At 31.4% G+C, this 17097-nt stretch overlaps 1 protein-coding gene across 1 annotated transcript in view; it reads right to left on the reverse strand.

Moving 5' to 3' along the window:
- Window positions 1-17097, reverse strand: part of Ttc30 (tetratricopeptide repeat domain 30) — a 42970-nt gene that overhangs the window by 15348 nt on the left and 10525 nt on the right. The window contains exons 8-13 of the mRNA XM_067281045.1: window positions 12881-13009; window positions 5039-5241; window positions 4895-4960; window positions 2541-2737; window positions 1878-2088; window positions 1725-1796 (exon numbers count right to left, since the gene is read on the reverse strand). Coding sequence (XP_067137146.1) covers window positions 1725-1796; window positions 1878-2088; window positions 2541-2737; window positions 4895-4960; window positions 5039-5241; window positions 12881-13009 — 878 coding nt within the window. The remainder of the gene's footprint in view (window positions 1-1724; window positions 1797-1877; window positions 2089-2540; window positions 2738-4894; window positions 4961-5038; window positions 5242-12880; window positions 13010-17097) is intronic.

Raw genomic sequence — 17097 nt, forward strand, 5'->3', positions numbered from 1 at the left:
TTGGTGATTACATGATTCTGACTTTGGATGACTGCATTGCCATCATTTTTTGGCAAAAAACACCTATAAAAAAGAGAAGCATGAAAGAGAAAGGAGAATTGGTGTCTAGGAAAGCCTAAGTGGTTAGTATAGAGTAAGCTAGAAATGGAAATGGGGGTCAGAAGGCTCTGTGAGACTTTTGTCAACCAGTTTAAAAAGTCTAGAATGGCAGGTACCCACATGAGTCTGCAGTGATAATGAAACAGCTAACCATCAGTGTTGGAAATAGGAAGATATTTCACCCAGAGTACCTGCCAGAGGTTCCTCTTTAGTAAGCTTTGTAACCTACAGAGCTGACATCATCACTCCTCCCCATGCTTAATGTAGTTTCAATGCTTGCTAAGAACCTCAGTTTAGTATGGTGTGATTTTGTGAGTCTCTGTGAATAATATATCAGTTTTATATATATATATATATATATTAACTATTAAAATAGATATACAGGCATACCTCACCTTACATCTGTAATTGGTTCCAGGAGAGGCAACTTAAGTCAAATTTACTTATTGCCGAATTTACTTGTCACTAGGCTAAACCACAAATAACCATTCCCAGTTCTGTATTTTATTTATAAATGCATTTTTAATAATATATGGTTAATAAGAATCTATTTTAAACTTACAAACAAATTACTCTTTTTCCTGTACTATATTAAAAACTAAAATTTATCTAAATTTATGAATACATGTACAGTACATACATAGTTGTAAATGTACATGTTTACAATTTGGCAATGTTTACAGTACATTGCAAACTGTTTATTTGTTAATGTAGTTTGCTCTAAGACATTATAAAATAAAATGATTTTGTAAGGTTAAATAACAAATACAGTTATAAAAATTATTTTGCCATAGTAGAAAATAAACTAATTTGTTAAATTTACCAATAAAGACTGCTAAATAAGACGACAACACAGAGTCACAGATGTTTTCATATTTCGTTCTCTAGGATTTATGATATACAGTATTAACATTTACTGTAAATGTACATATTTTAATATAATTTTATATGCTTTTATTCTTATTTATTGTATAGTGAAATGATTTTATGTGCTTCTAATGCTTTTCTAGTGATATTATGACTTTAATATTTGTGGCAGACAGAAGTAAAGTTGAATAAAATGACTTAAACTTGATTTTTATTTTTTCATATTTTTTTGACAAACGACATATAATCGAGAACGTCTTAACTCGAAACGATGTAACTCGAGGTATACCTGTATACATGACATGCATTGTGGGAGAACTGAATGTTAGAGTTAGCCTTCAGTGAAAGGAGCAACATTGGAAACTTTACCATAACTTCTGTGTTTTAGTCATCTTAAATTTTCACTACATCATATGAATTAACCGACTGTAATTTAAAATAAAGATATAATATTAACAGTAGTAATGTTACAATATAATGTTGATAGTTCTAATTTGTTCGAATTAGAATTATTGTGATCTGCTGATGTGAGAAAATGTCTTTAAAAACATTTAATTTTGATTAAAGTATTCAGACTCCTAAATATTTTGGCACTTTTTTGACTAATTGTTTCAATGGAGTTGTATATATCTGAGGATAGAGAAAAAATTTATACTCATATGATTATTTAATTTAGCTTTTATTTATCGCATTCTTTCAATTCAAGATGATAAATATTATCTCAATTCATAAATAAATAAAAGAAAAAAGACATTTACCTCTTCATTCTGACTTGTCATAATGTACGACACACAAAGGTTTGCAAGAACAATTGCACTTACATTTAATATCTACATTATAAATAATAAGAATTTATTACATTCACATTATTAAAAGCATCAGAAAATATAAAAGAGTTTATTAAAACTTACATTATCATAATGTTTTTTAACAATTGGCTCGTAAAATCCAGTAGCTTCTTTGAATTTATTTTCTTGCATAAAGAGAACGTGAGCAACATTAAGTTTCCAAATCTCGTGCTCGTTGCAAAATTCAACCGATTTACGAAAAACTTTCTCTACCTGCTGATAATTTTCCATTTCCCAATAAATTTTGGCTTGGGCCATAAGAACTGGAATGTATCTTAAAAATTCAAAAACAATCATTCAATTAATTTTTTCAAATATTACATAATTTTAAGCAATTAATTAAAATATATAACGATAGCCAAATGACTGAAATAAATAAGGCACTTATGCCGAGGAATCCGGATTTCGGTACAAATTGGATTCTCGGAAATTTTCAGATATGCCATACCCCATTCATCATCTGTGACCGGGCCCACAGCAGACATTTATGTGGTGAGTGATGGGCTTCCATCCTGCCAGCTTAGTCAGTTAGAGGGCCTCTAATAAATAAAGACTTTCTTCTTGCCAAAAATGGAAGAGTCAAATAATAATACTATATTCTAATGAAGAAGTTTAAAGAAAAATATTTAAACTACAGTGCTTATAAATCGAAAATTTTCAAGCATTTGACTTTGTTACTATGTAAGTTACTATAATAATATATTAATGCAAGTTGTTATAAAACACCTTTCGAGAGCTTCGTCGTAATCATTTACAGCTTTTTTCACACCATCGTCATTATGATTTTGTCTCGCTTCCTGGACTTGCTTTGTCAATTTTCTTAACATTTCAGTATGGTGAGCAGCCATTTCATCAAATTTACGGTAAGCTTCTTCCGGTGATGTTTGCTGAGTAATTAAAGCATCTAAAAAGTCAAACAGATACTGGAAAAAAAATTATATATTAGTTTTTAACAAAACTGTGTAAATTTATAATATTAATTGTCTTAACAATATACCGTATTTTACGAACTATAAGACGCACTTTTTTCTTCGAAAAATTGCCTCCAAAATTCAGGAGCGTCTTATAGTCCGTAGCCTCCTATAGGTATTTTTTTAAAAAATTGCTTAAAAATTAAGGTGCGTCTTATAGTCCGTAAAATACAGTATATATATTTGAATTTCTTTGAAATCAATTAATAATTCATTTCAAAATCTTATACATATAAAACATAAAATGCTAATGGTCAAAATTATTTTAAAATTTTTTATTTGTAAAATGTTCAATACAAAATTGCTCTATTAATGGACTTTTGCAATGACTGCTTCATATTAATGGGAAATTCCACCACTACCATTTTATATTCTACAATATGTAAATTTAAAAAAAAAATAATCAGTTCTGACAAAAACAATCAATGAAAATTGGTATAATATTCAGGCTTCCATTATAAACAATAATAAAAACTGTAAGGTAGTTTCTTACAGCGTCCTGGATTTGTTTTTTTATTTTACTCTTTCTGCCACATAAACACTAAAAGGACCTGTTTCTCAAGTCTGTTCTGGGTTTGGCCAGGCCTGCAGAGAGATGGCTGAGTAACGAGAGATGGTGCTTGACATATTTGAACCACCTCAAAAAATTCTTGGATTTATTTGACCTGTCCAGATTTGTTCCTGTGTTCCCTGGAGTGGTATGCTGTTATCTCTTAACCACTTGACCATATGGCCGTCATATGGTTTCTTGTTAAAGTGAAGTGGTCATCACAAAAGTTCACCACCAGTAAAACTTTTTATTGAACTTTTCAGTGGTTTAAAATTTAAACATAATTTCATTTTAATTTGCTTTTCAAGCAGATCACTTATTAATTTATATATCCTTTTTTTTTTGTTATAGAAACATAAAACACGTACTAAAATAAATAAATACTGAAATTTTTGGGCTATTTTAAAATAATACATTAATTAATTTATTATATACTCATAATTTGAGGCTTATATAAGTAGTAGACTATAACTTGTGTGGTTGGTCTAAGTACATGCTATAAAGTTCACTTAACAATGTATTTCTTGGGATCATTAAGTGGCACATATCAGTATATCAGAATTACAATCATTTCTAACACACGTAAAAAAAATTCTGATACTTGTACATCTTTTACATACAAGATTGAGAAATTAGTCAGCATAATTTATTTATGATATTATTAAATTTAATTTGATATTCATTATATTCATTAAAATTAAATTAAAGCCAAATGACTATCAGATTACATCGGGCTATATTAATGCTACTAATTACTAATTAAATGTCAAGTAATTTGGCCTAGAAATAGGCATTAGATAGATGCTATCTCTTCATAAATTTAATAATTATAATTTCTTAAAAAAAATTTCAACGATGCAATAAAAATGTTCACATCTTGATGAAAAAGTTTCACAACTGACGAAGTCGCTTTTCACAACAGACCTCTCTCTGTAGGCTACTGCTGGAGCCCAGAGCTTTATCTTCTTCCTGCAACCGATCTCTGTCAAAACTGTCCCAATCACTTTACATTATTATTTACAAAATTTTAAAACTTGTAAAAACAGGACATTGTCAGATTTTCATTTCTTAGTATTTTAATAATTAATTCAGAAGATTCTGGAAGAAAAGAATCGAGCTGAAGTAAGATCAAACCTGTAACTCCTGCTTGCCACGTGGACACATTACTGTCAGTAACCAGTATGGTTATATCTATATTCATAGTTTTTGAAGCAAAGATCAGATGGAAGTCCAGGTAGCACAACTGGCAATGTATCCATATGGCAAGCATCAGTTGTGGGTTCAAGTCCCAGTTTGAGCCAATTCTTTTCTTCCAGAACCTTTAAAATTAATTATTAAAATATTGATTTAATTATAATTATTAAATTTATCAAGAGACAGCACCTAATGCCTACCTCTAGGCCAAATTATCCGACCAGTAAATTAGTAGCATTAATATAGCCCAGTGTAATGTATCAATCATTTGACTTTAATCTAAAATCAGATTTTTAGATGTTTATATTAAAATTAAATACTTTAGCATCTGAATTAATTTAAAAAGAAGCTTTAAATATACTTACTGGAGACAAATATTTATAAGTCAAATGAGCATTCTCAGCCAAAACATCTGCAGCCAAATCATAATACTAAAAAGCAAATAATAATAATAAAATGATATGCAGCATAAAAATATATTTTATGCACTTTATAAAAAAAACAATTACTTCATATTTGCAATACAATAACAATAAATTTCCAAATGTTTCAGGTGGAAATGGATTTTGTTGAATTAAAAATTGTAACTTTTCAAATCCTTCGGTTGGCTGAGTTTCCATATTCATCAAAGCTTGATTGTGTAGCGTAACCGCATCTAATTCCTCTTCTGACCTCGGTGGCATGTCTGTCAATGCTTCTCGAGCAGCATCATCTATTAAAAATAGAACAATTTTGTAATTAAACAATAATTAGAATAAGAAAATGCTAAAACAATTTTTCTGGTTTGTTATATATTATAGAATTATGGGGCTGTCCATAAATTATATTATACAAATACAACACCAGTAGGAAAGTACAAGAACAAATTGTTACAAAGTTATGTATCGACAGTAAATCTACCCTTCAAGTGTGTAGGAAAAGAAAAACATGTTAAGGTATGTCTGAAATATGTTTATAAGAATTTAGTTAATTAACGCAATAATTGATAAATATTTGTTTACTAGATAAGCGGAGACGATTATATATTGTAAGTCGTAAACCCGTCACGCGGACATTTAATGTAAAAATTTTTTCAAAATATGATTGTGATCTCAAGGTATGTCTAATACAAAATTTATACTGTTTATATATGCATGTAACGAATTTGTGATTAGTGTGTATTTTATGATTTTAGTTGACTGAGGAGGGGCATTATTGAGCCCGAAACGTGTACAAAATAACATGTATGCGTATCAACTAAACTGAATAAAAAGTTAAAGATGAAAAATGCCAAGTGGTCGAGTAGTTAAACTACATAGTGTTAGAAGACAGTTTACAGAAATGTTATTTAATGTTAGGATATCAACTTTTGGGTAACAGAACAATTCATTTTTATTTCTAAAGTGTTGCAAAACTAACTATACCTGTTTATGTCACTGTTTTGTATGTTATGCATGTAATTAATAAAATAATGTAAAATTTGATATCCTGAGCAATGTTTCATTCCTTGGTACAATTAAGGGAACTGATCGAGGATATGTGTTAGTAATTTAAGGGGTGGGTATGTATGATGGGAGAGTGATAATTGAAAAGTATAAAAATATTGTTACATATATTACTTAATGATCCCTATATTAATTTACAAAGTTTTAAAATAAAATGTTTATTAGAGTAAAGTTCATTTTGTTTGGTTAATAAATAATTACAATAATTATGTTTTTATTTAAGTCACTCTAAGTTTGAATATGATTTAAGATAGGATTATGTGAACAAGATAACTGACAAATGTTTATTTATTTACAAATAAACGACACACTAAACCCGATACCATTAAGCCAATACATCATCAACTGCCGTAAATAATCGGGCTAACTTTTGGATAAATACGATTAAAGATTAGAAATAAATTTGGCACTTGAGGTAAGCGTTAGGCGCAATCTCTTATTAAAATTAATAATTATAATAATTTAAATAATTTTAGATTAAACTGGAAGAAAAGAACCAGCCCAAAGCGGGACTATTTATCAGCAATCATTAGAAATAAAATAAACTGATTTAAAAATTTATAGCATTTGCTTTCTTTTGAGCAAATATGAAAAGACGTTAATGTCCATATTCAGTTTGAGAGTTGAAGTTAGAAGTCAACCAAAAAGCATTCACATACTTAAAGTAATGTTAAAAAACAATAATTTCCAAAAAATTATAAAAATTCTTTAAAAATAAACAAGTTAAAATCACTCTTCTTTATCCGATTTCGAATAAATTAAACCAAAGATGGACACTTATTTAGAAAATTACCAAAATACTTCTTATAAATAAATAAATATTATTTATTTATTTATTTACTAAAAGTAAAGTGAATGGTAATTAGCTAACTTCTAATTCTAACACTTGACCTTGGTTATGAATATGGCCAATAGATAGTCAATTATAACAATTATTTTATAAATAAGACTCAATATGGACTATAAGTATAAATAATTACAGTGGAACCTCGCTTAACGAGCACCTCGCACAACAAGTATTTTGCATAATGAGCAAAAAAATTGTAAAAAAATTACCTCGCTTAACGAGTGATATTTCGCATAACGAGTGATGAGGAGAGGGGAAGTCCCAAATCGTGCGCATTCACCATCAGTCTGTGTTTAGCACTTGTTCCGCTAGCATCTTAATGTTGCTTGTGATAACACATTTTTCCAAACTTACATTCAGACATATTACATACGAACATCAACAACCATAGCCTTTTGCAGTATATAATAAACACCAAACGATATGCCAAATTCTTGCACTATGTGAAGGCTATAATTAAATATTAGAAATTAATATGTTAGTTTGTTGAATACTCAACGGTGAAACAGCGGTGACGTCACTAGTCTCAACGGAAACGTAACCGTCTATTTTGAAATGCCGTTTTCTCACCGTTAAGTCAACCCTTGAATATAGAAACGTACAGATGGTGATATCATGTAATGAACAGGAATGGTCAATTTGAACTGGTAACAAATCAGTTAAATTTGAATTGGTAGCACATGCATCTCAAGGAAGAAACCATTGGCTGACATATCACGCGATGTGGCGGACCTAGAATACGGCTATGTCTAGCAATAGTCGCTGATTGGTCGGCGGACGGCTGTCGACAACTATATAAGGTTGACATGGAAGCGGGAAATGTGTGTTTATCAGACATATTATTTGTGATTTTTTGTGCATCGTTTAATTATTATTGCAAAGATGTCCCCAAAGAAAAACCTGCAAAAAGAGATCCATAAGAGAGTAAAAATAACCATAGAAATGAAATGTAAAATTATTGAAAAGCGAGAAGAAGGTGTGAGCGTGGCTGATCTAGCATGCACATACAATCGATCTACATCAACGATTTGCACTATCCTCAAGAACAAGGTCAAGATTAAGAAGATAGATGCTTCAAAGGGTGTGACAAGAATATCTAGGCAACAGTTACGTATTCTTGACAATGTTGAAAGGTTTCTTCTCATATGGATAAACGAAAAGCAATTGCAAGGCGACACTATTAATGAGAACATCATTTGTGAGAAGGCAAAAGTGATTTTCGCTGACCTCGTTAAGAAGACGCCAGGATCATCAACGGCCGAAGAAGAAGTATTTAAGGGAAGCCATGGGTGGTTCGAGAAGTTTAATCCCATAATAGTGTCAACATTTGGAGTGCTGAGGCACTCTTTTGTGGCCCGGCGGGTCAGAGGTGGGTCCGGATAATGACGAAAACATTAAGAGAAGAACAGCATCCATAATGTTGTAAGGCATGGTGAAGCAGCAAGCTCTGACACAAAGGCAGAAGAGAACTTCATTGGCGACTTCAAGAAGCTCATAGATTCTGAGGGTTACCTGCTGCAACAAGTTTTTAATTGCGACGAAACAGGTCTCTTCTGGAAAAAGATGCCGAAGCAAACCTATATAACAGCAGAAGAAAATGCATTGCCTGGCCACAAGCCAATTAAAGACCGTCTTATGCTGCTATTTTGTGCTAATGCAAGTGGTGATTTGAAAATTAAACCGCTGCTTGTTTACCATTCGGAAACTCCACGAGCCTTCAAGAAGTGTAAAGTCCAGAAGAGCAGGCTAAATGTGATGTGGAGGTCCAACAACAAGGCTTGGGTAGCACGTGACCTTTTTACTGATTAGATGAATAAAGTGTTTGGTCCTTCTGTAAAAAAATATTTGCTTGAGATGAATCTGCCACTCCATGTCTTGCTTGTTATGGATAACGCTCCTGCCCATTCTTCAGGCCTACAAAATGATCTCTTTGAAGAATTTAAATTTATCAAAATCCAGTTTCTGCCTCCCAACACTACTCCATTACTCCAGCTTATGGACCAACAGGTTATTTCTAACTTTAAGAAGCTATACACTAAAACGCTTTTCGAGTATTGTTTTGAGGCGACTGAAGGAACCAATCTCACTCTCAGAGAATTTTGGAAATATCACTTCCACATCATTGCTTGCCTCAAGATGATCAAAAAGGGATGGGAAGGTGTTACCAGAGAACCCTCACTTCTGCCTGGAAGAAGCTTTGGCCAGAGAGCATTGTAGAATGTGACTTTGAGAAGTTTGAGACAGTGCTTGTGGACCCTGTAGTCAACAAGATTGTGTCTTTGGCCAAGATCATGGGACTGGAAATGGATAACAACGATATTGATGAGCTTGTGGAAGAGCACAGTCAAGAGCTGACTACTGAAGAGCTTAAGGAATTGCATTGCATTTCACAGCAAGAAGTTGTGGAGGAGAGTTTGTCAGAGGAAGAGGTGACTGCAAAGCAACAATCTTCTGGTAAAATAAGAGAAATGCTGAAAGCATGGGAAACTGTTGCATCGTACATTGAGAATCATCACTCGAATAAGGAAGTGGCTAAGCATGCTACAAATTTATTTAATGATGATGTTGTGTCGCATTTTCAGCAAGTTTTGAAGTGTCGGCAAAAACAAATGTCTCTAGACAGCTTTCTAGTAAAAAAGAATTAAGTATGTACTGTATCATAAACAATAAACTAATTATTTCAATTTTTTTTTGTTTTCTGTAAATCAAATTTGCATTCCAGGTTGGTTTATTCGGTGCTAGAAGAAAAAGTGAAGATAATTTACGCTCCTTAACAGTAAATTGTCTTTGAATAAATGTTATACATAAAATATTTGAGAATTTTTTCGGCGTGGAACGCTTTATTATATTTTACATTAATTTCTATGGGAAAAATTGTTTCACATAACGAGTATTTCACATTACAAGTAAGGTACTAGAACGAATTATGCTCATTAAGCAAGGTTCCACTGTACTAATATCTTTGAAAATTCCATATATGAGAATTAACCAATGTAAAAACTTTCTTGTATGACATTTTGTAAAAATTTACACTTAAAGTAATATCTTTATTAGCTCTATTTTCATTAATTTAATAGAGATAAAAAAGAATCCTCATTTTCTGCCTATATGTTTAAATTCAATTTAAGATACAAACATTTTATAAATGTGTTTTAAACTAAAAACAGTTTTTTACACAATATGAGGTCCCAGAAAAGTCCAAACCATCACGAAATTCGCAAAAATTTAGTTGATTAGGAGGGAAAAAATTATTTGTTTAAAAAGGCAAGAAAAAATGTTTGTAGTCAGACACCCTTTTGTTTATATTAGAAGGCAATGCAGAGTCATAAATTTTAGTTGGAATGTAGTCTATGATCGACCATCTCCAGTTGGGAGATTGAAGTCAACTCCAAGTTGACCTCTCCTGCACTCTGAGTCCCAATCCTGTTATGCTTAGTAATGCAGGAATGACCACTTGAAAAGCGCAGAGGAGGGAAATCAGCCACCTGAAACGGCCGATCGAAAGATGGAGATTAATATAATCCCTGATCATCAAGGACACGGCGCACTCGGTTAGTCAAGATTCTCAGTCAGTCAACACACACCATGTAGAAACATGCTAATTGCATTGTGGCACTCTGGATTGTGTCAGTTACCTGGACCTTGTGTTGCTGTGTCTGTCTAAGCAAAATCAAAATTGGTAAGTTTCCTCTCCTATTTCACCATCCTCTCCAGCCATCAATATGGAAGTTAGTGTTCCACCTGCTTAGTGTTCAGCAAACCACCTGCCCAACATCACTACAATACTGCCTCGGGTCTGTTAGCCATCTTCATCGTCCCCAAAAAAGATCCTTAAACTGGACGACATACGTTCGGACTGTCTAAGGATTATTTAAACCATCGTCCAAAAGGAATCTTTCTATAAATTCTGTAAGCATCTTTTTGTCTTAATAAACATACTGATTGTAAAGGCACATGTCATCTCTGTCTCCATGACCACCACCCACATACAGAAAAGACCTTAAACCATTCCTGATGCAGAGTTAATAGATTTTCCTAAAAGTCAGCAACCACACAACAATAATGTTAAAAATAGCATTTTAAAAGTATTAGTATAGCTATAAAAACAATACTGGAAGGAAATAATATCTTAACTTTTAGAAAGTTGGAAACCTTTATCTCTATACAGGTAACCCTCGATACATGCAGTTATAGCACATATTAAAGTTAACAATCAATGGGAAATAATTTGTGATTAATGTGATTAATAATTTGTCTGAAATTATAACTTTTTACTATTTGTTTGGGAAGAGTAAAAATGTAGAAAATGAAGAAATCAAAATAATTAATTAATAATTCTTCAATAATCAAAAATAATCAACTTTATAATTATCAATTCTTTTAGTAGATCAGCTTTGTAGACTTCTACAATTGAACAATGTATACATTTCTATTTTACTCATCTTTAATTTGTTCACTTTGTTTTCATGTCTTATCTTTATAGTTATTTCTTGTAGATCTATAGCACTGAGAACACTGTCTTTTCAGCATTATCTGTGTTTAATGGCAAAAAGAAATGCTTTTGCAAATACGTTAGACCTTTTCAAAAATGTCTTCGTCGAGCAAATGGTGACAGCAAAAACGTATGTCCGAATGTTGTTATAAAATTTTAAACTTTTAGCATTAGATCACTCTAGATGGAACACAATTATGAAATTTAAATTCAAACATAAAGATGAATTAAATGCCATATAGATAGTCAACAACATAGATTGTAGATTAGTGCTACTTTACCATACGAAAAGGATTACATTGAAGAAATAGCAGTCTTCCTTATATATACACTGGGTCACACTGTATCACACTGTATATATTCTTCATTAAGGATATGTACAGTGTAACCCATAGTCTTGAGAGCTCCAATGTGGGTTTGTTTCTGGAGGTAAATTTCATTATTAAAGCAAAAATAATTATGCTCTGTTATAAGCAAAAGGGCCTTAAATATTTCCAATACTTGTTGCATAGAAAATCCTTTGTTTATTAACTCTTTAGATTATTATACATTTTGAATGGAATATACAAATTAATTTTTCAAAACATGACTGGCATCATCAAGGAGTACCATCTCAAAGTAGAGCAAAGATGGATATAAAGAAACCACAGCTATTTTGTAAAATCGGAACCCATTTGGTGCTAAAGATCCAAGTATTCTATTGATTGTTGCTCTTGCTTCAATGGCAGAGGATACCACCAGCCGAGACAGAGGCATTACAGATCTAAGAAACTTTGCTAATTCTCACTCTAAGAAGCATATAAGATGGGTACATTTGTTTATCAGAACACAAATGTTCTTTTGCCATTCGTCTGATGAAGACATTTTTGAAAAGGTTAAAAGTACTTACAAAAACATTTCTTTTCATTATTAAACATGGATAATGCTGAAAAAACAGTGTTCTCAGTGCTATATAGCTCATGAACATTTCAGCCTGATGAAAAACTTCTTTGTTTTCTTATAAATCTACTTATCTATTTCACTGATTCCTTTCACAGTTTAACCTAATAGTTTTTCTTTTTGCAAAGAAAAACCCAACTATTAAATTCCATTAAATTTTTGATAATGCTAGTTTAAAAATTTTCTGATTACATAAAAAAACTTTACAATTATCTTCTACTATTTCCCTAATTTTCCAATTCTCTAGATTTCATGGCATTCTAATCTATGTAAGATAAAAACCACCATAATATTCTAGCAAAGTGTGTTTAATTCAAACAACTAACTTTTTCAACCATGTTGAATGGCCTTCGTCGGGTAAAATTCAGACAAACATAAAAAGAGAAACAAAAATTTGAAACATGGAACACCTTTCAAACAAAGACGGATGAAGGTCAAAAATGTTAGTTGTTTGAATTTAGTGTTAAAATATTCTGGTGGTTTTTCTTACATGGTGTACTTCCAGTTGCAAATTTGTTTACCTTATTCTATTGTAAAATTCCAATTACAAAATTTCAAATTTCAAAAAATAAAAATAAAACATACTTACAATTTTTTAATTGATATTCAATAGCAGCCTTTAAATTAAATGCTTCAATTAAGGCAGTATCGTGCAGGGTAACCGTATTTCCGACGCTGCGCACTTCGATACCTTCCGTGGTCATTCCGACGCTAAGTTCTAAAAAAGTAATTTTCAAAGATTACTCAAAACATTTTATTATATTTAATTATAAGTGAAGTAAAAGAATTCTAAATTCAATTACATATCATAATTCTGTTTGCAGCCAGCAATGTGACAATGTTTCAAATAAAACAGAATATGTCAATATGTCATTAGCTAGCTTACACAGCTGTATTAAAGGCAATGCACCTAATATATTGCTATATCTCAGCATAAAAAATTAATTTGAATGTAAACAATTCTGTATATTGTTTAACTTTATTACACAAATTAGATGAGCAATTATTTATTGTTTTTTGTCACAATGCTCTCAATTTTGCCTGGATACAGTACATCGTATTTTACCTGTTAACAATGGAGTTATGCCAGTCACCTATCTAACTCTGTTCGGGAGAAAATTTTTGGACTGAAATAATGTGACTTCTAGTTCAAACCAGAAGTTCTTATATAGTTAATTGGTGCCTTCTGACCCTAAGCTTTCCATATCCGGTCTCGACTTTCATCTTCTAACTCCATCCTTGAGTTAGGGAAAGACAGACAGCCGGTGGGAATTTATGGGTCTAAATTTTTGAAAATTACTACCCGAGATGGTCCCGTGTGAAAATTTATTTTATAACAGTTAAATATTCTAATTTTGACAATAATCCAGGGCTGGTGCAAGAGTATCAGACATCCCTAGGCAAAGAAGATTTAGACATCCCTATACATTGTCTATATATATATATATAAACAACAACGTATAGGGCTAATACTTATACAAGCTCAAGCATACACCAACAAGGAGATATTTATAATAGTAATATCATCTTAAACTCTTTTAAATATTTTTATTAACTAACAAAAATACATTTATATACATATATGATTACTCCTAATATCAGTGTAAAAAAAATCATTACATTATAAATATAAAAGTTATAAAAAATTAGTTTTTTGGATCTTTGTTTCAGTGAAGTTTTGAATTAATACATCTAAATAAACTGTAGACGCTCCAAACATATTATTGCTATACCAGTTAGTCGTTCCTGAGCCAGCATAGAGCAAGCGTATGTTTTTATAAGTTTTAATTTTGCAAAACTCCTTTCTGAACTTGTTATTGACACTAGCAATGTTGTAAAAATTATCAGAGCAATAAAACATATTTGAAATAACATTTTCTAAATTACTTTTGCATATGGGAGGAGTCTAATGAAGAATTTACTATACATCTAATGAAGAAATATTTTCTGGAATTTGCCTTGCTATTATTTATAATTCAATAGATGAATCTGTTTCACCGATATCTCTAGAATTAACCAATCAAAGCCAAATTTTCAGGCTGAAATCGACTATATTAATAATAAATTATGAGATAATTTGATATTAGAGGTAGGCATTAGGCGCCATCTCTTGCTAAATTTAATAATTATAATTTAATTAAATAATTTAGAATGAACTAGAAGAAAAGAATTGGCCCGAAGCGGGACTTAAACCCGCAACTTCTGCTCATTGTGCAGATGCGTTGCCAATTACCCTACGTAACGTAAGCTTATATTTACTGGAAGAGGTGATCGAACCGGAGGTCCGGGTAGCGTAATTGGCAACGCATCTGCACGGTGAGCAGAAGTTACGGGTTGAAGTCCCGCTTCAGGCCAATTCTTTTCTTCCAGTTTGTTCTAAATTATTTAATTAAATTATAATTATTAAATTTAGCAAGAGATGGCGCCTAATGCCTACCTCTAATACCAAATTACCTCATAATTTATTATTAATATAGCTGATTCCAGCCCAAAAATTCAGCTTTGGGTGGTTTATTGTTTTAATATATTGGGTTGGCTGTTGTTTATGTTTATCTCTAGAATTATCATGTTTTAAGTAATTTTTAAGCTGTTTTGCTGAAGTAATTTTTTGTAATTAATATATATTTAAAAGAAAATCAAACTTTTCATTAATTGTAGATGTGTTCATAAATTTTTATCAACAGATGCAATTGCAGTATCAATAATTGAAAAATAAAAAGTCTAAAAAAACAAAACAACTAAAATTTAAGGTAGTCTCATTTCTAAGAAGACATTAATTAAATTAAAATACTTGGTGCCCCTAACTGATCACCTAGGTCCACTTAATGGTAAAACCAACCATTCAATAATCTCTAGTAATATATTTTCTTTGATCTACTAGTAAAATTATTTTCATAAAATTCTACTGTGGTATTTATAATAATACATAGAATTCGTAAACATTGTAGTAGAAAAATATGCAAAGAAATTATTAAATAAGGTATGATCAATATACAAATTTTCTAGTACTGCGACATTAACAGTATTTTATTTTCGCTAGTATTTTAATTTTTTACTTAAAATAAAAAAGTAAAAATCTGTTATGAACATGCTACAAAGTTCGATTTCACTAGATGTTGTGATGTCTTGCAGTGCATGCGTAGATATAGGCCCATGTTAGATGTGTGATAACAGACATATATCATTATTTAACCATTTATATAAGGCAACCCACACCCTGGGCAAGTCAAGTGAGGGAAAGTTGCATGGCTCCAAGATTGTTGTGAGGAGAGATTCTCACATAAACACGAGTTTCCAATGTATTATCAATAAGCCTTTAATCCCTTACTTTAAGATATTTAAAACAAACATACTTTATTACACATATGTAAAATATTATGTATGTATGAATAATATTCTACATATGTGTAATAAAGTATATTTTTATTAAATAAAAAACTATGTTTTCAAGGTTATAGAAAAATTCTATATAAAAGAAAAATACACATTCAACAAAAAAATAAAAAAAATTATTGAATTAGTTGAATATAACTGGTAATATTAAAAAAATTTATTTTACACATTTGACAGTTTTTTTTGCATAAAACTCAAAACCAAGGTCATATAAGAGATCTTACTGTGTTTTGATCTATTTGACTCCCTCAACACATAAGTTTATAGCATCTGAATATTTTATTAAAAGTAAAACTGTAAAGCACTTATCTATTTCTATTGAAAACAAGTGAAAAAAAATGGACCATTACCGTTGGTGAAACTATTGATTGAAACTTACGACTGTTAACCTAACAGGTACTTTACGTGGGTTCGTAGTTAGAAAGCCAGGTCTGGACTTGCGAGCTCCAAAAAAAATTAAATTATAAGTCGAGATCAATAAAGAACAAAACAAGTTTTAATATAAACTATTAAATAGCACTCTATACAAGTAGTAAAATTCAAAACAACAATTTATTCGATAAAGACAAACAATTCTTGAAGACCGACAAAACTTGAGATAACTTATCTCCTAAATTCTACTATCTTAAAGCTATTCCCTTTTGAAATCTGACAAAGTCAATCAACTTATAACTATGTACAAAGAATCTTAACCAACTAGAACCTTATCCATCACCTCTTATACTAGGAACCTTTTCTAGCCAAAACTCCTTCGAATCCAACTCTTTCAATCTCCAAGAATTCTCTTTCAATCTATCGCTCGGGAACTACTTCGATTCACCTCAATTATCGCCTTGGAATCTCTCTTTGAATGCTCTGGAAGCTCACCTCGTCCTCTGTCTCAAACATAGCTTGTTTTATATTGTGAGGTGACGTCACAATGATTCTCTGGAACCACACCCCCTCATTTACATACTTAACGTCTAACAATCTTTTATCTTTCCCGTGGTCAGCATTTTTCCCGACAATTTCGCTAAATCCTTTTACATAACTTTCTATTAAGATTTCTTACACATTTGAGATGTCTTTGCTTAAGGTTTAGCGAGTCCTCAACATTAGTGCATGTGGGATCTCCCCCCACTCTGCGGAACTTTCTTTGAACTTCCGAGTCGGGAAAGCGCAATTGCGCATTAGTTTTTTCCTACGGCGCTTTGTCGGGTCAGTGAGTTGGTTCTTCCTTTTTCTTTTTTTTGTTTGTTTGTTATACTACTTTGGGTGAGTAAGGAAACCTTTGCCCAAACTAAACATAATCCCCAAAATAAAGAAGAATTAAAGTAAATAAAAATAGAAATAAAAATACAGCTCAGACTCAGTTCCTTACAAAACATTATACTCAGATGCTATAAAGTTGTGTGTTGAGGGAGTCAAATAGAT

The sequence above is a fragment of the Centruroides vittatus genome, unplaced genomic scaffold (genome assembly GCF_030686945.1).
Source record: "Centruroides vittatus isolate TY-2023 unplaced genomic scaffold, ASM3068694v2 contig_904, whole genome shotgun sequence".
NCBI classification, from domain to species: domain Eukaryota; kingdom Metazoa; phylum Arthropoda; class Arachnida; order Scorpiones; family Buthidae; genus Centruroides; species Centruroides vittatus.